The sequence below is a fragment of the Hyaena hyaena genome, unplaced genomic scaffold (assembly GCF_003009895.1).
Source record: "Hyaena hyaena isolate Hyena2069 unplaced genomic scaffold, ASM300989v1 scaffold_14, whole genome shotgun sequence".
Taxonomy (NCBI): domain Eukaryota; kingdom Metazoa; phylum Chordata; class Mammalia; order Carnivora; family Hyaenidae; genus Hyaena; species Hyaena hyaena.
In genome coordinates this window covers 5,044,160-5,067,097 of record NW_024080646.1, presented here as the reverse complement: position 1 = coordinate 5,067,097, position 22,938 = coordinate 5,044,160, and the positions used below count along the sequence as shown (strand labels likewise).

At 35.4% G+C, this 22,938-nt stretch overlaps 1 protein-coding gene across 1 annotated transcript in view; it reads left to right on the top strand.

Annotated features, from left to right (window-relative positions):
- Positions 1 to 22,938, top strand: part of MIB1 (MIB E3 ubiquitin protein ligase 1) — a 121,889-nt gene that overhangs the window by 90,786 nt on the left and 8,165 nt on the right. The window contains exons 13-20 of the mRNA XM_039217706.1: positions 2,173 to 2,305; positions 5,704 to 5,790; positions 7,612 to 7,773; positions 9,573 to 9,754; positions 11,602 to 11,794; positions 15,461 to 15,539; positions 18,570 to 18,683; positions 20,379 to 20,479. Of these exons, the coding sequence (XP_039073637.1) occupies positions 2,173 to 2,305; positions 5,704 to 5,790; positions 7,612 to 7,773; positions 9,573 to 9,754; positions 11,602 to 11,794; positions 15,461 to 15,539; positions 18,570 to 18,683; positions 20,379 to 20,479 (1,051 nt within the window). The remainder of the gene's footprint in view (positions 1 to 2,172; positions 2,306 to 5,703; positions 5,791 to 7,611; positions 7,774 to 9,572; positions 9,755 to 11,601; positions 11,795 to 15,460; positions 15,540 to 18,569; positions 18,684 to 20,378; positions 20,480 to 22,938) is intronic.

Sequence of the window (22,938 nt, the reverse complement as noted above, 5' to 3'; positions counted from 1 at the left end):
GGTGTGAGAAAATGATCTAGTTTCATTCTTCTGCATGTTGCTGTCCAGTTCTCCCAACACCATCTGTTAAAAAGGCTGTCTTTTTTCCATTGGATATTCTTTCCTGCTTTGTCAAAGATCAGTTGGCTGTATACTTTTGGGTCCACTTCTGAGTTCTCAATTCTGTTCCCTTGGTCTAGACACATCCATTTCTTTAAAAATTTTTTTTTTATGTGAGTATAGATGAAACAAAATGTTACATTACTGTCAGGTGTACAACATAGTGATTTAGCCTCTCTGTACATTATGCTCACCACAAGTGTAGCTACCATCTGTCCCCATACAGTGCTGTTAAATATCATTGGCTATAATCTCTATGCTGTACCTTTCATCCTGTGACTCATTCATCCTGTAACTGGAAGCCCGTATCTCCCATTTCCCAAATCCATGTCCCCTTCTTTTCTGGCAACCATCAGTTTGTTCTCTGTATTCATAGGTCTGATTCTGCTGTTTGTTTGTTTATTCATTTGTTTTTTATATTCCACATGTAGTTAAATCATATTCTCTAACATATTTCACTTAGTGTGGCATCCTCTAGGTCTATCACTGATAGCACAAATGACAAGAACTCATCCTTTTTATGGCTGTGTAATCTTCCATTGTATATATGTACCACATTTTCTTTATCTGTTTATCAGTGGAAACCTGCATTGCTTCCATATCTTGGCTATTGTCAATAATGATGCAGTAAACAGGAGGGCATATATCTTTTGTTTGGGTAAATACATGGTAGTAGAGTTATTGGATCATACGATATTTTTAGTTTTAGTTTTTTGAGGAACCTCCAAACTGTTTTCTACAGTGGTTGTACCAATTTATATTTCCACTAGCAATACAGTAGGGTTCCTCTTCCTCTACCTCCTTGCTAACACACTATTTCTTATCTCTGATTTTAGCCATTCTGACAGGTATAAAGTGATTTCTCATTGTGGTTTTGATTTACATATCCCTGATGATTAGTGATATTGAGTATCTTTTCATGTGTCTGTTGGCCACCTCTATGTCTTCTTTGGAAAAATATCTACTCAGTTCCTCTGCCCATTTTTTAATTGAATTGTTGTGGGTTTTTTGGTGTTTAGTTGTGTAAATTCTTTGCATATTTTGGATATTAGCCCCTCATCCAATACTATCATTTGCAAGTATCTTCTCCCATTGAGTCAGTTGCCCTTTTGTTCTGTTGATGGTTCCCTTTGCTGTGCAAAACCTTTTTATTTTAATGTGATCCAAATAGTTTAATATTTTATACTTTTTTTTTGAAGTTTATTTTTGAGAGAGAGAGTGCATGTGTAAGTGTGCATTTGAGTGGGGGAGTGGGGGAGGGGCAAAGAGAATCCCAAGCAGGCTCCATGCTGTCAGTGTGGAGCCTGATGTCGGCTCGAACTCAGGAACCGCAAGATCATGACCTGAGCCAAAATCAGGAGTCAGATACTTAACTGACTAAGCCACCCAGGTGCTTCTCTCAATAGTTTATGAAGAAGCATCACTTCTCAATAATTACTTCCGCTCTTTAATATTTTACCCTTTGATGGTCTTTAGGATAACTGTCTTTTTTGCTCTAGAAATATTTTGTTATTGATACTTAAATTTTAATTATTAAGTTATAATATCTATTTTCTGATTTTTGATATAACTAGATTTAGCACTGTTAAATGCCATATACCAGATTTTTAGCTGCAGTTCACAATAATCTGCCAGTTACATGAAGTTTGTCTTTTTAGTACAGTTATTCCTACTTTGTTGTTGTTATCTGGCTGTTCTTTAACTATTTCGTTAATAGATACTATTCAAATTGAACCTACGAGTTTGCATAAAACCATAAATATGTCCTTATCTGGATATATTTCTTTTCCCTTTGGGTTTTTTTTTTCCCCTCTTATAATATTTTCCCCTCGTAACACTCCCATTCTATTTTGATTCTGTTCCCCAAATAGTTATAGTTTCTTTACCTCTTAAAGAATGAAAAAGCTGCATATTTGAGATTTAGAAAAAAATATATTTCATTTGTCTCTGAGGGCATAGTTTTCATCAAGGAAGAATGCTTTTATTTGGTTTCAAGTTTCTTTTGAATAATTTTTTAAAGAAAATAATTTAAATATCAAATTGTATATCACATCATGTAAATTTGACTTTCAGTGCAATGCGTGTTTTACTATCTAAATTACCAAGACCATGGATTGTGGATGAGAAGAAAGATGATGGTTATACTGCTTTGCATCTGGCTGCCCTTAACAATCATGTAGAAGTGGCTGAACTGTTGGTACATCAGGTAGGAGAAGCTGTGCAATAATTTTTGAAAACTTTGGACCATTGCCTTTCATGTACTTATTACTTCATCAGCTACCTCTTGGTATGTTATAATAAAACCCCATGATGATGCAAATTCAGATATGGTGCATTTTCATTCTTCTAACACTGGTTCTTAAATGGCGGGAAGTGGTGTGTAAGTGTGTAAGGGGCTGGGAGGGAATCCTTTAGCCCCTTGTATTCTGTCCCACAGTGTTCTGGATCAGTCCAAGGAAATAGGTATTAATGAACAGAGATTTCCCAGGATCACTACCACTGTATAAATAGTTGTATAAGGACCAGGCCATAGGACCAAGAACCATCATGTTGATATTTAAGCTGGTGTGGACAGTTGACATCCAGTAGCAAGACTTTAGCCAGGATCTGGGGATTTGGTTCATGACTCCTGTGGGATTCCTGGAATTTGACTGGATAGCAGTACAGGTTAACTTCAGTCATTCCATTCATCTCTGAAATAAGATAATGCTATATTCTTTTGTTATTGGATTTTTGGGGAAATTTAGTTAGTGTAGTTTTATGATATTTTAGCTTTTCCAGCAAAATTTTTAAATATCTCAGTCAAGCATATGCCATGTAGAAGCACTGAAGTTACCAAAGAATTATTTATGATCTCTGACTTCAAGGAGCTTACAGTCTAGTTAAGAAGATGAAATAGCAGAAAAATTTAGTAAATAGTTCATTGTATGTAATTAAGTACTAGATCATAAGATAGAAGACACTACATGAACTATAGATGTTGTGATAAAGAAATAGTTGCCATCTTAAGCCTTTATTATTATTTTTTGAAGTATAGTGGAAACTCAGTGTTGCCTTAGTTTTAGGTACACAACATAATAGTTTGACAATTTGAATGCTGTTTTTGTGCTATGTTCACCACAAGTGTAGCTCCCATCTGTCACTGTATGGTGCTATTACAATACCATTGACTAGTAAGCCTTTATTATTAAATATTAAAGTTACTGCTCATAAAATTATTGTTAATTGTGATAATTTCCTTTTCAATCCAAAATACAGATAACTGACCATATCACACTGTCTTGGTAATTGTTGTTTTTTAGTAAGTATTAAAATTAGTTAAAGTTAACCATCTAACTTTGTTCTTTCTTAGAGTTACTTTTGAATTTCCATATAAATTTTAGAATTGGATTGTTAGTTTCTATTAAAAAGTCGTGGCATTTTGTTTGCTCTGCGCATTTTAGATTTAGCTTTTTGTTTTAGATTTTAAGTAGTTTTTTTCATGCTATTATAAATTATATTGTTTAAAATTTCAGTTTCTAATTGTATATTGCAAATATACAGAAATACAAGTATTTTTTGTACATGGACCATATATTCTGTGATTTTGCTTCAATTACCATAGATTATTAGGGGATTAGAAATTGCGACCACAATGAAATACTGATCACCAATGAAAATGACTAAAATTTAAAAATGCCAATAAAACCAAATGTTGTTTAGGATGTGGAGCAGTTAGAATTCACATACATTGCTGGTGTTTTCCAAAGCAGCCACTTTGAAAACAATTTGGCAGTTTTTAATATGGCTAAACATATATTCACTATACAACCCAGCAATCCCTCTTGTAGGTATGTACCCAAGAGAACTCAGGACACATTTCCATGCAAATACTTGTACTAAACATTTTTAGCAGCTTTATTTGTAATAACCTCTAACTGGAAGCAAGCCAAGTGTTCATCAACTAGTGTCTAGATAAATGATTTATGGTACATTTATACAACAAATATGGATGAATACTAGGAAAATCTAATGATGGAAAAATTTAGTAAACTTGAAAAAAAGAAAATCCCTCACTTTCTACATTTATATGAGAACAAGGCAAGATAAGAAAAGCTGAGATCAAGTTCCTCATGATTACACTCAGAGAAACATAACTAATAAAAACAAATCAGAAAGTCTCGTCTTCTAGAATGTCATAGCATTACTAGAGTTTGAGCTCTACCTGATACCCCAAACAAGGGCACAGGTGGATTTCAGAGTTGTAATCAGAGGGCTTGAATGGTTCTAAGATATAAACAGAATGATAAAGTTTATCTTTTGCATCTGTAGCCATTTTCTTAGTTTCATTTTTAAAATTATTATTATATAAGACATTGTGTTAGGCAGTTTTACATGTTATTTTTCATAATCCTTACTGGAGGGAAAGAAAAATTTTCCTTTCTTCTAGTTTCTTTGGCCAGTCTAATAATTAAACTGACATGAGACATAACAACAGGAAAAAAACATGTTTAATTTTGTATACATGGGAGCTCAGATAAATATGAGACTCTCCTAAGTGACCAAAGCCATCAGCTTTTATACCTTTTAAACAATTACTTGTGGAGAATTCACAAAGGGGTTTGTGGAAGCAAGTAAATAAATGAAGTAACAAAGTTTATTTATATCGTCAATTCTTGGCCCTTAATTCCCGATCTCTGACTATAAGGATGCCTTCTACCTTCCAGGGCCAAGGACCATAGCCTTCACATGGGAAATTTATTTCTTGCTTTCAGGGAGACAAAGGAAGGTCTGAGTGTCCTTGTGCGAGCCATTTAAGTAACTTTAATTCAGAATAATCAGTATGCCAAAGTGGGATTATTTAGGTGCAGCTCACCCTGAACCCCATCGTCCCATTGACCCTGTGTAATAGGTTGTACAATCACCATGTTACAGCTAAGGAAATGAGCGTGAAATGTCAGAATGCTTGCTTAAGTTCACGAAGCTCTAGGTCCCCTAGTGCTAGTAAGTTCAGGATTTTTGCTCCTTTCCTCTGGCCTTGGCATCAGCTGTTCTCATATACTGCTTTGGCTATCCCAGGACCCTGGTAGGACTTTCTGCTTTCCCTTTAATAAGTATTTTTATATACTAATTAAACATTGTCTTCTCATCCTCAAGCGGAGTTCCTTTTCACTGAATAAGAGCTCAGTTATGCAGCAATGATACATGACCTTATTAGGTCATTAAAGTAAATCTAAATCCAATATGAAGTGTCATTAATAGAACTTTTTAGGAAATATTATTTACAGTTAAAAGGAGCTAATTATCTCTACTGGTGTATAATGGAGATTGAGAAGGAGCTGTGTTTGAGCATTGTACTGAACTGTGTTATTTTACTGTTTCTGGATGGAGTCACCATAATAAAAATAATTATTGTAAGCCTGCTGTTCTGTCTCAGAAAGATGCTGCCCCATCCAGTCTTCCTGTATTACCAGCAACTGTTATGAGAACAATGTTTGCAGTGGCTAGATGAGAGGAAAGTGGTTAGCAGCGTTTTGTGTTACTTATTCCTTACGAGGAGTTGTAGTTTTAGTGTTGTTCATGATTGCAAATGTTGAGTGTGTAAGCTTTGTTCTTCTTGTTCAGGGTAATGCGAACCTCGATATCCAGAATGTGAACCAACAGACTGCCCTCCACCTTGCTGTTGAACGACAGCACACCCAGATTGTGAGGGTAAAGTATTTACTAACAAGAATCTTACCTTACAGGTGTGTTTTAACCAGACCGATTTCTTGAAGGTCTTGAAAATTATACATAGCTAGATGTACAAATCATGATTTTAGGCTAATATTGGGCAAAGAGTTTTAATTTATAATGGGGAAAATCTTAAAACTGTGATATTCAAAGTCTGTTACATAATTTTGTTGCCAGACTTGTGATTTCCCAAAATATTAAATCAGAAAATTTCAAAGTAACATACAAATTACTTTTTAAAAAGTACATTCTGGGGCTCCTGGATGGCTCAGTTGGTTGAGTGTCAGACTCTTGATTTTGGCTAAGGTCATGATCCCAGGGTGTGGGATCCCATGTCCACACCCAGTGTGGAGCCTACTTGAGGTTCTCTCTCTCTCCCTCTCTCTCTCCCTCCTTCCTCCTGCCCCTCTCCCCTGCTCACTCTCTCTCTCTAAAATAAAATAAAATAAAATAAAATAAAATAAAATAAAATATTAATTAAAGTGCATTCCCTCTTAATTTGTATAATTGAGAGTGAACTATAATTAAAATCTCAGGCTGGATGTTTGCCGCACAGATTCCAAAAAACTGAAATATCAGCCAGACAAAAGCTGAAATATATATTTTACTATGACTAATCTGATATCACAGGCAAAATATTTGAAAGATTATCAGTTTAAAATTTTTTTGTAGAGCAGTGATTCTTAAAGTTTAGAAGCTGAGCCAGCAGCATCAGCATCACCTGGGACCTTGGTAGAAAATTCTTGGGCCCAACTCAGACCAAGCAAATCAGAACCTCCAGGGGTGGGAACTAGCATTCTGTGCTTTAACAAGTCCTCGAGGTAATTCTCATGCATGTTCAGATTTGAGAAACACTGTCCTAGAGTGACATCTTATGTAAATTTCTGGGGACAAATTAAAACACACACACACACACACACACACACACACACACACCCCAAAAAACAGCAATTTGCTAAGACTTAGGTAAGACCATGCTTGAGATTGGCTTATGGTGTTTTTCTAAAACTCTGACAGCATTTGTAGAAAGAATTAGGAAAACTTTTAAAGAACCATAAGCAAAGACTTAAATACAAAGTTATATTTACTACTTAAAACATCTATTGAAGTATATCAGTTTATATCAGAGGTTATAGTTTAGCATCACTTCACATTTATTGTTATTTAAAAATCCTCTTACTAAACATTCTTCATTTATGTGTGATATTTTTGGACTTTCCTTATGACTATACATTTGGAGAAAATTGACCAACGAGAAGGGAATAAATAGCTTGCTCTTTCTTTAAGCAATAGAATTTTGAATGGTCCTATTAGAAATACTTAAAATATCCCAACTCACATATCTGAAATTAAAAGGAGAAAAAAGGGATGCCTGGTTGGCTCAGTTGGTAGAAGCATATGACTGTTGATCGTGGGGTTGTAAGTTTGAGCCCCACATTGGGTGTAAAGAGTACTTTAAAAAATAAAATCTGAAAGGAAGAAGGAAGGAGTAGGCAGGAAGGAAGGAAAGGAGAAAAAATGTCCTAAATTTCTCCTAGTTAATCTTGATCTTGGAGTCTGTGAATTGGTTCTCATTTCTTTGTTTTCTCTGATGCAATATATTTGAGTAACCAGAGCTCATCACTATTTGTAAAGGAGCCATAGGAGTTTTGAGAGTAGCAAGTGAATATATAAAAATAATTGGCTTTAGTGGCAAACCCCTTCAGGTAGGTCCAGGTCTCTGTCACTGTTACTTTACATATGTTGTAATTTCTTGTGGACCAGAGAGACCTTAGCAAATGAGATGTCTTTCTCTTTTAGCTTTTGGTCCGTGCTGGTGCCAAATTAGATATTCAGGATAAAGATGGGGATACTCCTTTGCACGAAGCTCTGAGGCATCATACCTTGTCTCAGCTACGTCAACTCCAAGATATGCAAGATGTGGGGAAGGTTGATGCTGCATGGGAGCCCTCCAAAAACACAGTGAGTATATTAATCTTAATTCCGTACTACTGGAAGAGTCTTTGTTTTTTTGGAAGTATCTTTTAATGCAAGATCTTAAATTTATGGCTAATTTAATATGTGTCTGATAAATTATTTTATCAGAACTGCATATGTAGAAATATAGTATATGAACTCAACAATAGTTAATTCTAACTACATTGCTTCAAGTTCTTACTGAAAGTTGTTTGGCTCTTCTTTTTTAACTTTAGCCATTCATGTGAATGTGTAGTGGTATGTTGGGATTTTGATTTGCATTTCCCTAATGACTACTGCCTGATATTGAACATCTTTTCATTTGCTTGTTACTCACATATATTTGATGAAGTGTTTTTTCCCATTTTTTTGTGCCTTGTTTTGTTGAGCCGTTTTGTTACTATTGCGTTTTGAGAGTCTGAATTCAAGTTCTATATCAGTTATGGGATTTGCACATATTACCTCCCAGTGTGTGGCTTGTCTTTTCATTCTTTTAATAGTGTTTTTGGAAGAGCAGAAGTTCTCAGTTTTGATGAGGTCTAATTTATAAATTTTTCTGTCATTGTTTGTGCTTTTTGTGTTGTGTCTTGTCTGAAAAATCTTTGCCAAACCCAAGGACAGCAAGGTTTTCTCCACTTTTGGACTAGAAGTTTGTAACATTTCAGCTGATACATTTAGCACTACCATTCATTTTGAGTTAATTTTTATATATAATATTAGATAGGGATCAAAGTTCATTTTTTTCCTTGTAGATGGTCCAGTTATTCCACCACCATTTGTTGAAAAGACTGTCTTTTTCTACTGAATTGCCTGTTATGCATTTGTCCCAAATTAATTAACCATATATGTGAAGTCTTTCTAGATCCTGCATTCTGTTCTGTTGATCTGTGTCTTTAGCTATGTGATGCCAACCCTATTGTCTCAGTTACTGTAGCTTTATAGTAAACATTCAGCTCAGGTGGTAGAAGTCCTCCAACTTTTTTCTTCTTTTTCAAGGTTGTTTGATTATTCTCTAAGTCTTTTACCATTCCCTATGAGTTTTAGAATCATTTTTAAGACTGCAAAGGAGGTCTGAGACCAAAGTTTTTTAGAAATGCCACCTTTCTCTATGACCATAGCTAAATTCTCTAATCTCTCTGTACCTCCTTTTTCTCATTTTAAAAAGGAGGGAGTGGAATAATTACCTCCATAATAAGGTTGTTACAAAGATTAAATGAGTTAATTCATGGGAAGTGCTAAAAATAGTACTTGGTCTGTTATAGATGCTCTACAGATGTTTGATAACATGTTTGAATCAGTAACTCAGATGAAATCAGAGCCAGACTGATCGCCTTCTCCATTTCTTGGCTTAGTTCCTTGGTGTTGGTTCTTTTCTCTGTTGTCTCTCCTCTTACTGTTTCATGTCAGTTGCTAACAGCTCCAGAGCTAAACTGAGTAGAAAAGAGAGTACTGTTTCCTCAGTATCTTAAATCAAAAGTCCTCGTCTTGAGTTTTATTGACCTTAATTGATCTGTCATCCCTGAACTAATCACCTAGATGAAGGGGTCTGGTCTCGGCCTTCTTTGGTCCACCTGTAAAACTAGAGAGTGGATCATTCCTCAAACTATATTCCTGAGAAAACTGGAGTGATGGGGGAATAGGTGTTAGGACTGCAGCTCAGAAATGCCCACCGTATCTATGTAGGCTGTGAGTTCTTTCCAGACATTTTTATATAATTACACGCAGACCTGCACACACACATTTGGGGTGAGAACTGATAACAGATTCTTAAAGGGAAAATAATGACTCTTTTCATTTGATTTCAGTTAATAATGGGACTTGGTACCCAGGGGGCAGAGAAGAAGAGTGCAGCATCTATTGCCTGTTTTTTGGCTGCCAATGGCGCTGACCTTAGCATTCGAAATAAGAAAGGTCAATCACCACTTGATCTCTGTCCTGATCCAAGTCTCTGCAAAGCACTGGCAAAGTGTCATAAGGAAAAAGTCAGGTTTGTATCATAAACTTAGTGTTTTATATATAAAATGCCATGTGGTTTCATAATGGAGGACTTGATTACTTGAAACTGTCTTTGCTCATCTTCTTTGTATTGACACTTTCTTCCTTAAAAATTTTCCTGCAGACACTATGTCTCTTATTTAGTGTTTTATATTCTACATTACTAAATATGAATGCTTTATGCATAATAAATGCTAAGAAACTTTTCTAAACCAGTCTGATCTTCCAGTACTCCTACACATTAGAGGAATTCATTTATAAGAAGTCGTACTAGTGAAATTGCTGTCATTAATGTTAGATGTATCTAAAATTATAATAGACGTTTAAAAAAAATGTTTATTTATTTTGAGAGAGAGAGAGCAAGCAAGGGGGAGGGGAAGAGAAAGAGGGAGACAGAATCCCAAGCAGGCTCTGTGCTGTCAGTGCAGAGCCCAGTGTGGGGCTCGAACCCACAAATCATGAGATCATGACCGAGCCGAAATCAAGAGTCAGACACGTAATTAGCTGAGCCATGCAGGCACTCAGTAGACCTTTTTAAAGAGAGGCGGTGTACATGCTCACCAGTAAGTATATCTCATACAAAGTCTGTAATAATTCTAGCACCCTGTTCAGTGCCTGACAGGCATTCACTCACTAAGTATCATTGAAGGACTGAAAGAATGAACACATGAAGGAACTAATTCCTGATGGAGTTTTCTCTAAAAATGATTTCACATGTGCCTTTCTTTTTTCTAAAAGTAAAATATGTCAGTAATTTTAATTATTTATAACACAGTTGCATTTCTTGTGAAATATTATAGACATATAAAGAGGTATGTATATTTTGTTCCTTTTTGAATCTCAACAATGCTGTACAACTATTACTGCCCTTTATACCTAGTTCTGGTCATTGAACATTTTGGTAGTTTTCTCTTGATCTTTGTGTTGTCTTGTAATTTGGGTGTGGAGATGAAATGACATCTCTTTGGAATCTATACGTAGACCTGTGTTATGGGGAAATTCATATGAGGTATATACATTTCTTTAAGTGTATCCTTAAGGAACATAAAATTCTATTACAGCATGACAGAGTATGCTTAAAAATATAGATATAAAGCATGATAATTCCTGCAGTAATAACTTTAATGCTGGGGTCTAAGATGAAACCATTGTGTGTGTGTGTGTGTGTGTGTCTGTCTGTCTGTCTGTCTGTCTGTCTATGAGTTTCTGAAGGTTGTGGTAGAAACAGAGTATCCCATTTGTATAGCTATAGTTCGGTCATATATATGTATTTCTGTGTCTTGTATCTATATATTTATAGATGTGTTCTGTTTTTCCATAATAGAATTTTAAGCCTCTTAAGGATACATTTAAAGAAATGTCAAAACAGCAGCTGCAGTGACGTATTTTCCACAGTGCCCTGTCAGTTGTGGACTCTGATGATGCTTCATTCTGTCTGTAGTTAGGATAACTAACTTGGGCTCTAGCTAGAATTTTTGTTTTATTCCTATGCCGTTCTCTATAGATAACAGATTCTGAGTGAAACTGTTTATGTTAAATTTTTTCTAAGTAGTGTTTTGTATTTCTTTGTTAGAAGAAGATTCACCCTTTTCCATTGGGTGAGCTAATTGTTCAATTTGAAATTTAAATAGAAGTATGTAAAGATGCAGAGATGTATATATAAATGGGAAAATTTGATATACAGTGTTTCATATACAGATGTTAAAGCTTAATTTTTTTAACATAGCTAATGCTGTTTTTATGTATGCAAATGATGCTCTAGATGTTTTAAAAATATTTTAATGAAGTTGTAATATAAATATTCTGATAATATTGATTAGAAATATTTTCTTTTATTAGTGGCCAAGTGGGTTCTCGAAGTCCTTCCATGATTAGTAATGATTCTGAAACCTTAGAAGAGTGCATGGTGTGCTCAGATATGAAGAGAGATACTCTTTTTGGCCCATGTGGACATATTGCTACCTGTTCTTTATGTTCTCCACGAGTCAAGAAATGCCTCATCTGTAAAGAGCAAGTTCAGTCAAGGACAAAGGTAATATATTTTTAAAACAGTATTTTATCATTTTATGAAGTCCTTTGAGATTATAAATAATGATAACATTATATGATGCCATAAGTCTGTTAAACTTTGTTCTTTCTTTTGGGTGCCTGGGTGGCTCAGTAGGTTAAGGGTTTTAACTTTGGCTCAGGTCATGATCTCATGATTTGTGGGTTTGAGCCCCACATCAGGCTCTGTGCTGATAGCTCAGAGCCTGGAGCCTGCTTCAGGTTCTGTGTCTCCCTCTCTCTCTGCTCCTTCCCTACTTTTGCTCTGTCTTTCTCTTTCTTAAAAATAAACATTAAGAAAAAATAATTTAAATTTAAGAATGTATAAATTATATATTATTAAGAAAATGATTTTGGGTTTCCTTCTTTATATGTAGAAACTGTAGATATTAAAAGTTAATCCATTATTTTGCTTTTAAAGTCCTTTATAACCTAAAGCTATATTTAATCCCATTTTTTATTGTAGTTATTATATATTGCACCTTTTTTGAGTACATGGACTCTCTTGTATTCATCTTCATAAAAGACTAGTTGATTTTTATGTTGTAGAATGTCACACGTGCCGGATTTGTTTGATTGTTTTATCACAATGTTGTTTAATTTGTTTCTTTATCTTCTGTGTTTCCTGTTAACTGGAAGTTAGATCTAACAGCTTGATTACAGTCAGCTTAAACATTTTTGGCAAGAAATTCTCATAGATGGTGCTACTCACTTTGTATTTATTGTGTCCCACCAAGAGGCAAATAAAGCCAGTCATCTTGCTGTCAGTGAAGGCCAAATTCTGTACCCACTCTGAACTTTTTATCTTGTCTGACTCTACTTTTTGAGAAGTATTATTCTTTTCTGGGTTTTCTGGTTTCATTCTTTTTCTGTGTAACTTAGTACTGTATCATAACTGTATTGTCTTACCCATTTTGGTTGTACTGAAATAATTGGTTTTCCTTATTAGTTTTTCCATGTGTGTGTATTAAAGTAAGATTTAAGTTTTTTACAAATGATTTCTTTTAAGGTGAAGTAGTTTTCTTTGGTTTCATTTATAAAGCTTATACTCTTTTTTTTATTTCCTTCTTTTTATCTCTTCATTTTTCCCTTAATGCTTCTTAAGCTATTCATTAACCTTCCTTAATTAGAAAGGAGTTGGCACTAATTCTTATAATGAATTAGCTGGCAATGACTTAAAAGGTGTTAACCTTGCCGGTGCTTTGTACATTTTCATAGGGAACCTTCTAAGACTAGGTGTTTTCTATGATCCAAATGAATAAATCTTCGGTAAAATTGTTGGCACAGGAAAAGTACAAGGAAGTTATTTTTGGATGGAAGATTCTGGAGTAGTAATGTGTGTATAGCTGTTTAGTCTCTTTGTAAAGGTGGGAAGGATGAACTAACAGCACTTAACTATCTGCAGGCACCGTGTTGGCATTTTATATGCATTATATCTAGGTCATCCCTTAATAAATTAATGCGAATCATTCTACTTGGTATGTATAATTTGCTTTAACCTGCTCACTAAGCAACAGTTTAGTTTCGGAAGACTCTGAAAGGGTAAAAATTTAAGCTATTCTCTTAATCTTTAGATTCATCCATGCATTCTGTTGTTGGGCCTGAAACTTTTTGTGTTAGATTAAGCCTTATTTTAACAAATCTTTATTGAGCACTTGTTTTGTAGTCAAGACAGAGATGTGTATGGTAATTAGCTGCTAAAAACTGGCAATGTGCTGGTAAACTTAGTTTAAATTTACTCTGCCATGTAGGATGTTGTAGGTGCTTTGAGAGAGCATTAAAGTGAGTTCAGAGCCCCAGGTTGCCAGAAGCAGAGTCTCAGATACTGAATAATCCTTACTGGCTGTCTAACTCTAGGATTCAGTTGGAAAAATTGAAGCTCAAAGAAGTGTACTCAGAGAATCAAATGCAGGCCTCATGATTCTTAAGTCCCTGTTCTTTCCCCTGTGTGACAACACACAGACAAGAGTGCCTACAGAGGGAAGGCCGATGGAGCAGGGAGGGAGAGCGGGAGGAATATGCTGACGTTCCTTTTTAGACCATTACTGAATTCTGAAAATTAGCAGGCTTTCAGTTTGACTTTCAAATTATGAAATTTTCAAACCTGTAGAAAAGTACAAAAAGTAACACACCCAACAAACAGATTGCCAGGTTGGCTGCAGACCTTTGAATATAAAGAAATAGTGACCCCAAGTGGTTAAAGGGTAATGAATGTCTTCATTAAAGATAAAACAAATTATAAAACTGATATTTGGAGGAAGGGGAAATAAATAAGCTTTATCTCCTTTGCAATTAAGGAAATAATAAAAATTATGAATTACCATTAATGATTCCTATCAAATTAGCATAAATAAAATTTTAAAAATGTTAGCCTGGACGGTGGAGAATGGACACTCTCTTAAACACTGCTGGAGGTTGAATAAATGGGTTTATGTTTTTGAGAGACCATCCTGACAATATTTATGAACCTTTACAATAAACATGTGTTGATTTAGTAATTTAATTCTTGCGAATATAAACTGAGGAAGAAATCCAAAAGGGAAAATTGTTAAGACTACAAAGATTTTTTTTAACTAAACAGTCCATACATAATATTTACTCTTTCCCACCCTGTGAAGAAGGGTTTTTCTTTATCATTTAGATAAAAAAAATAAAAATAAAAAAGTTGTGGCTCAACAGTGTTAGGTGATTTGTTCTTATTGGGACTGGAAGTTGAATCCAGAAATATAAAGGTCCCAACCAGCCATGTCTTACTGCTTTCCCCTGTTGTTCAACTACAGAAATTCTATATGCATAGCAAGGTATAAGTTGGGAATAGCCGTAGAGAGATCATATGCAATATTTGGTTAGTTAGGTGAAATTATAGGTGAGTGGTGGTCATCATTTTGGGACAGTAATATTAAATGGCACAAGATATGGCTAAATGTGAATGTGTGTCAAAGGGAGGAGAATAGAAGAAACATGCAAGGTGTGGTGGGATGGGGGTGAAAAAAAACTAGAGCCAAGGTTGAGAAATAGTTACACACCCAAAATTCAGATGAAGTGGAGACAAAGAGGAGATACAGTTAAGTGATGTTATGAATAGATAGTGGAGGAGCTATACTTTTAGAGACTAGGGAGAAAGAACAGGTTATAGCCATCGGCTCCCACTGGCATGGGGGAACTGACCAGGTCCCAGAAAAGGATGTGTTGGGTTTATTTCCTTAGATATGGATAAATAGAAAAATTCCTCTTGGGCTCTAGCAGTCTAGTCTGCTAATCTGGCTGGATTTTTATTAATATTAGAAATCTAGCTTATTTTAGATTTACTTTTATACTTCTTTATCTGTTCTTTTTATTTTTCTCTCAAAGTAGTTTTTGAATAAAAGAAAATTGAAGTCAATTCTGGTCTTTCTGACCACAGAGTAAGTGGAGTTTTTTTTATCATTCTTTGGGATGGGTAGGAAGACTAACCTGTGAAGGGCCAGGGTTTATAAAGGTGAAAAAATTAGTAACCCAGAGAGTCAAGGACAGAGAAATAAAGTGTATGAAGTTTCACTGTGCTGAGAGTGTTTCCTTATAGAGGAAATACACTTGGATACAAAAGGAACTATTAGAGTTACTGGATTTATCTGTAGATGTTCACACTTGTGCTGTAACCTCTTTTTTGTAGATTGAAGAATGTGTGGTATGTTCTGACAAGAAAGCAGCTGTTCTTTTTCAGCCTTGTGGACACATGTGTGCTTGTGAGAGTAAGTAGCCTATACAGAACTTCCTCAGTGTTTTTATAGAAATAGAAAATGAAACAAATTATAGCTTTGGGGTGTTTTTTTTTTAATAAGCCATTAACAAAAACTGGTCAACCTTTCTAGTACCTTCCATGTCTTCCTCTGTACTATATAAAATGTCACCTTTGCCCCTCCTTGCTGCTGAGATTAGAGAAGGCAGAATAGGCTATGTTCTATCAGCTCCTTTTTATTTCATTTGTGTCAGCGCAAAATGATCTTTTATCACACACAATGGAAATTTATTTTGAAACATTTAGTCTAGCCCTTTTCACATATAAAATTAGTATATCTTCATTTGTCTTCACCTTAATATTGCCTCTCCTGCATACCTTTACCCCCACTACTGAGTCATCCACAGCAACTATTTGGGGCTATACTGTCTGGCTTTCTTAACCTTTCTTAGTCTTTATGTTAAAAGAGCTTGTAGAACTGTTTGGGAGGTTATATTGAAAGTTTGTGATGTTTTAAAATATCTCTTATACATATTCTCTCAGAGGCCTTTCCTTTTTATATACCCCTCTTGTTCTTTTCAAATTCATGCACTGTTCAACATTCTCCTTTTCCCTTTGCTGCTTTCATTGGTGAGTGAAAGGTTTTAAAAAAGTTTAACAACTTACATACCTTACTTAAATGGGCTCAAAGTAAAACATGGTGTTTCCTATTATAAAATAGTTTAGTCAATAGGTATTGATTTTCAATATAATATCTAAGTAATACACAGATTGTATGATAGATTAATTTTGTTGGCATAGATTTGCTTTAAGCCTTGGTTTTTTTCATTCTGACAGACAGCTCATTAACTAAATAGAGGATCAAGGTTTCCTCCTAAAATATTCTGCCTAAAGTAATTGTTTTTGTTTTCCAAAGATTAGTATAATCGCTGTTATCAACTGTCAGAGGGCTTGTGGAAAGAGATTTCAAATGTCTTAAGTAAAAGGAGCTCAGGTTACATAAGTTTTCATAGTCTCTTGGCTAGCAAACTTTTTCTGTAAAGGGTGAAATAATATTTTTGACTCTATGGGCCACACATGATTTCTGTAGTAAGTACTTATCTCTTTCTGACTAACTCAACTTTGCCATTGTAGTGCAGAAACAACTGTAGACAGCATGTGAATGAACAGGCGGGACTGTTCACTAAAATTTTATTTATAAAAACAGGCACCTGGTTGGGTTTGGCCTCTAGGCTATAGTTTACTGACCCATGTCAAAGACTAAAGTGATACCTACAGAGACTTGAAAGCTGGTTATAATTAATAGTTGATAATATAGATTCTCAAGCCTTATTGTGGTGTTTTCCCCAGGAGTTTCCCAACGTTTTTACATTGTCTTTGTATTCAAATGTAACAAGTATAACAGCTAACTTTTATTAAGCTCTTAACTGGTACCAGGCATTTTATTTTCTTTTAGAATATTTCCTCATTTATCTTCACAACAACCCTAAGAAGTAGATTATTTTCTCCATTTTACAGACAAATTGTCAAACATTTATTTACAAGGGAAGATGAAGTTAAGGTGGGAAATGCCCCTTTCAAGGAATGGTGAAGCAGTCCATTACCTATATCTGGGTAATGTTAAACAGAGTATTTATTGAAGCCTTGAAGAGTGTAAAATGTTTTGACAGGCCAGAGGAAGGAGAGATTATATCCATTTTGGGGGGAAGTAAGAAAGATTTTATAGAAACTATGTAACAATTTAACTTAAAAGAATTTGAAATAATTGCCTTATATATCTAATCAATTAATTAGATTAATCCACCAAATGTAAGGAAAAAAATCTCTCAGATTGAAGTCAAATCCCAAACCAGATTTCTATTAGCATTTGCTCCTACCTAGTGCATCGTGCATAGGCCAGCATCAGACCCAGTTCTGTCTGGTACTTGACATGAGATCGATCTTGATAATCCTTCTCTGTCCACCAGCGCAAGCACTGCTAGGAACATGTGCCCCAACTTATCTACGTCAGTGGTTTTGTGCTTTGTTAAAGTTTAGTGTCTTGACATAAATTATCCCTGGATACTTGTCACAGTTTTTGTGGGTTTTTTTCCCGTTTTTGAAATAATAAAGACACTTGGTATATAAACTAAGATATGGAGTATACTTTCATAATACATGCTAATGGGAAAGGATATGTTGCTGTATGTTATTTTGTAATTAGTTAATACTTTAGATGTACAATTAACAAACCACAACCTATCATTGTGCCTAGGTATTTCCTCTTGGGATGGGAGAGCATTCTTCTGATACATAACATTAGAGAGTCCATTATGATACATCTTTTATATTTTCCTGACTACTATATTAAACAAGTAGTTACTAAACAATAACTTATTAGATGACATCAGTTTGATAGAGAAGGAAGACAATTGTTGAACATATTTTAGGAATTTTAGAGACAAGCTGCTTACAATAGAAAGTACATTTAGGAAATTATGTGAGCAACCTTATAATTCTGTACTAGTTAAACTTTATAAAAAGCATCTCCCATCTTTATTCTCAAGACTTAGGCTCTTGAAGTATTTTTTATTAAGAAAAAAAGTGAGGGTGCCTGTGTGGCTCAGTCTGTTGAGCATCTGTCTGACTCTTGATTTCGGCCCTACGTTGGGATTCTGACAGTGCAGAGCCTGTTGGGACTGACTCTCTCTCTCTCTCCCCCTCCCTCTCCCCCCCTTCCCTCCCTCCCCCTCCCCTGATCATACGTGGGCCCTGTCTCTCTCAAAAACTAAAAATTTAAAAACCCAGAAAAACCACTTTGACAATTTATTCTAATATATTATTAGAAAATGTCATCATTTTCATGACAAGGAGCACTTTCTTCTAGAGGCTGCCTATAGAGAGTATACATTCATAAGTCGATAACATTTTTAAAAGGTAGACTTATGTATTCATAGAACTTGTTTAATGCTTATCTTAGTGTGAAATTTAAAAATGAGCAGAAAAAGGCCAACAGTCTTATCATGTTCCCTCTTGTAAGAAGTATCCTATTGCTATTTTGCAGACTGTGCTAGCCTGATGAAGAAGTGTGTGCAATGCCGGGCGGTAGTTGAACGAAGAGTGCCTTTCATTATGTGTTGTGGAGGGAAGAATTCAGAAGATGCCACTGATGACATCTGTAAGTATATTTTTCTTACTTTGCTTTCTTGTTGGACTTTCATGAACATCTCTTCTCGTGTAGCAGAACGTTGGCTTGTAAAGCACAAGGTGTGTGACCTCAATCTACAGAGGAACAGGCGGAGTTTTGTTCTTGTTACAGGAAGCTTGAAATTATGTTTTTCTAGCTTGCAGTATGATTATAGAACTTTAAGCATTTGTCTTTTAAGAAACCTCTATGTATGAATAATAGAAAATTGTATTCTTGCTTAAAGAAAATTTGCTGTTTTTAAGATTAAATTTAGTGTATCTTGGCAGAACAGCGTATTACAATTCTTTTTCAGTTATACAAGTGTTAACGTCTCTTTTTTTTTTGTGTAGCAGATTTCACCTAGCGCTTTTCAGCATTTTATACAATAGTATTTAGTTGGGACAGAGTAACTGTAGATAAACTGAAATGTAACTCAGTAAAGAAGTGGAGAGATGAAAAATTATTTACTTTCAACCTATTCTTTTTTTAAAAAGTTTATTTATTTGTTTGTTTTGAGAAAGATAGAGTCAGCGGAAGTGGGGTAGGGGCAGAGAGAGACGGAAAGAGGGAGAATTCCAAGTAGGCTCCATGCTGCCAGCACAGAGCCCAACGTGAGGCTCACATCCACAAAACTACAAGATGATGACCTGATCTGAACCCAAGAGCCAGAAAGAAGCTCAACTGATTGAGCCACCCAGGCACCCCTGCTTTTAACCTTTTCAGTACTACAGCTGTATAAAAATATTTTTCATCTTTGCACTAGATAGAAGCTTAGAATGGTATCTTTGATTTCCTTGCTCTGTGTACACATGAGGAAGAACATTAATGTACTCACTTCTGCTCAGGGCTCTTTGTCTTTATCATCAATAGAGCAAAATAAAAATCCCAGAAACGAAATAACTAGAGTAAAAGAGTAAAAATCTAAAGAGTAGGAAAAGTGCAATAAAAAATTTCCCTCCAGGAGCGCCTGGGTAGCTCATTTGGTTAGGGGTCCAACTCCTGATTTTGGCTCAGGTCATGATCTTGAGGTTGCAGGGTTGAGTCCCACATCAGGCTCCACACTAGGCGTGCAGCCTACTTAAGTTTTCTCTTTCCCTCTGCCCCTCCTCCACTTGTTCTCTCCCTCTATCTCTCAAGAAAACAAAAAACAAAAAACTCTCCACTTAGTAGATCCACCGATCACAGCTTTTCTTTCATGGAGTTCTCATGCCCAATCAGTAACAAGGAGTGTTGGGCAGAAAGGAAGGAGGCTAGGTTTTTGTGTGTTCTCCTAAACATCATCCAAGAGATGTATTTACTGCTGCCAGAGCTGGCTAACATGGTATGCTGCTTCCTTTCTTGGCTTTGTAAAATACAGGAACAGAGAAAACAAGCATAGAATGTGTTTGTGAGCTTGCCAAAGGAAGCAGGTAAAAGAACCTTGGAAAACTCAAAAGTCTGTGTGTGTCTAATTTGTTGTCTAGCTGAGTTAAATAAAATTAGAAAATAATGTGCAAACCTGTTTCTTTTCAAAGACTATAAATGAAGGAGTATAACATGAATGTCACTACTGTATCTGTTGTCCATGAGTGAAAAAATTTTTAAAGAGAATTATAGTTGTTTTTAATAATGTAGTAATAATTTTAGAAATAAAAAAATCATTGCCATGTCCAGTCATAACATTAAAATATTTTATTTGTATTATAGCAAGTGGAAATATTCCTGTGTTACAAAAGGACAAGGATAATACTAATGTCAATGCAGATGTGCAAAAGCTGCAACAGCAGTTACAGGACATTAAGGAGCAGGTAATAATGATCTCTTCATGGTAAATGATGATTCTAAGAATGGCATTTAACACTTTTCTATAAAACCTTTGGTGTTTTATGTAGTAAGCAGGGTTCACATAGGGTATCATTTATAGTATTTGAATAGTTGTAAAAGGTAATATGATTAGAAGATTTAATCAGACACTTTCCAAAATAAGAAACACACAGATGACCAATAAACATGAAAAATGCTCAACAAGATTAGTCATCAAGAACTGAAAATTTGGTGCCTGTCTGGCTTAGTTGGGAGAGCATGTGATTCTTGATCTTAGGGTTGTGAGTCTGGACCCCGCTTTGGGCATAGAGCTTACATTTAAAAAAAAAAGAAGTAGAAGAAAGGAAAATTGAAACTCCACTGAGGTACCTGTCTCCTTACTAGACTGAGTAGAAAACTCTGCGTTAGAAATTGCCAGTATAGGGGCACCTGGGAGGCTCAGTCAGTTAAGCGAATGACTCGATCACAGCTCTGGCCTTGAACCCACAGTTGTGAGTTAAAGCCCTGTGTTGGACTTTGCACTGGGGGTGAAGCCTACTTTAAAAAAAAAAAGAGAGAGAGAGAGAGAGGAGAGGAGAGGAGAGAAAGAATAATTGTCAGTACACAGTGTTAGAATACCAGATACAAGTTAGTAAAAACACTTTGGAAAAGTTTGTCATTATAATGTACCTAAGCAAGATACCACTTGGGAATGCAAATTTGGAAAAAATTATACTAATAGTATTTAAAACCAAGGATAGTGGTTTTCTTGGCTGGAATGGCTGGAAGGCAGAACACAAGGGAAGTTTCTATATAGAGAGATACTAAGTGCCCATTAGGTGCATTTGACCAGTTTGTGAACTTTTATCAAATTGTACATTTATGATTTGTGCACATTTCTGTATAAATGTGAGACTTCAGTAGAAAGGAAAAATATATACGTTCTCTCACTCTCACTCTGTCACACACACCATAAGAGAAAGCAAGAAAAGATAAGTGCAGTATTTGGCATAGTGGGTGTCGGTGATGGGATAGATGGAAAGGACTTGGGAAGATGTATGGAGAGGCTTCAAAGAGAGGGTAGCATGCCATGCTTTAAACTGGGTGGTGGTTATATATTTTTTTATATCTGATGCATACCAACAGAAGTCCTCTTTTACCTACTCGATATTTAATAGCAGCAACAGTAAAATTAAGAAGTTAGTTAAAACTTTTACATATATGGTAAGAAAGTTTCCCTCCCCACCTTACCATCTGACCCAGCACTTAAATCTGATTCAAAACATTGAGAAGCAAAGGGTGTCATTTCTTTAGTTTGGGTATCACATCAGTGTTGCGATGCAGTTGTTAGTCATCACTTGTCTTTTTTACCTGAGTTTATAAGTAATATAGTCAATAAATAGGATAACTGATGACCCTTGTGATAGAGTAATACAGTATACAGTTATTAAAGAATTAAGCATATATATTTATTAGGAATTTAAACACCCATCTGAAAAGATTAAAACTCTTAAGACTGGGCTAGTTTTTCTTTCAAAATCTGGTACCTAGTAATACTTGTTATATGGTAACCAAGTAAAGATAAACATGTATTTACCAGTTCTTATGTAGGAAATAAAACTCATAACATATTTAGCTCATTTTAAGATGAAACTGAGTGTTTCAAAAATCTTTTAAAGCTCCTCGGTGGTTCAAGTGGTTCAGTCGGTTAAGTGTCTGACTTCAGCTCAGGTCATGATTTCACAGTTGTGAGTTTGAGGCCCACATTGAGCTCTGTGCTGGCAGTCAGAGCCTGGAGGCTACTTCAGATTCTGTGTTTCCCTCTCTCTCTCTGCCCCTCCCCTGCTCACACTCTGTCTCTCAAAAATAAATAAACATTAAATTTTTTTAAAAAATCTTAATGCTCTTTACCATCTCATTTTCTTTCCCTTAAAACCCTTATAGAAAGGTAAAACTGAGTTTTGAACATGTCTTCCGTGAAAAACATTTCATCTCCTATTTGTGAATTAAAATTAAGTGTGAATAATGATACTTTTGAGCCCTAATATGGGTCTGGAAAAATATAATTCAGTTCAGGGCACGTGAGTGGGGCTCAGTCAGTTAAGCATTCCACTCTTGGTTTCGGCTCAGGTCATGATCTCACAGTTCCATGAGTATGAGCCCCAAGTAGGGCTCTGCACTGGCAGCTTGGGGTCCACTTGGGATTCTCCCTTTCTCTCTGCCCCTCCCCCACTCATGCTACCTATGTCTCTCTCAAATAAACTTAAAAAAAAAACTCAGCTCTACTTTTATCCAAGTTCAGCATTCCAGAGAAGATTCTTCCCCCTTAAATATATATTCATGACCATATTTCATTACAAAAATATATTTAAACAGTTGTAACAAAATTCATTCTGAGGACTGATGGGATTTCTTGCAGACACCTTGGTCCTTGACCTTTGTCAAGGTAACCAAGACAAAGCAT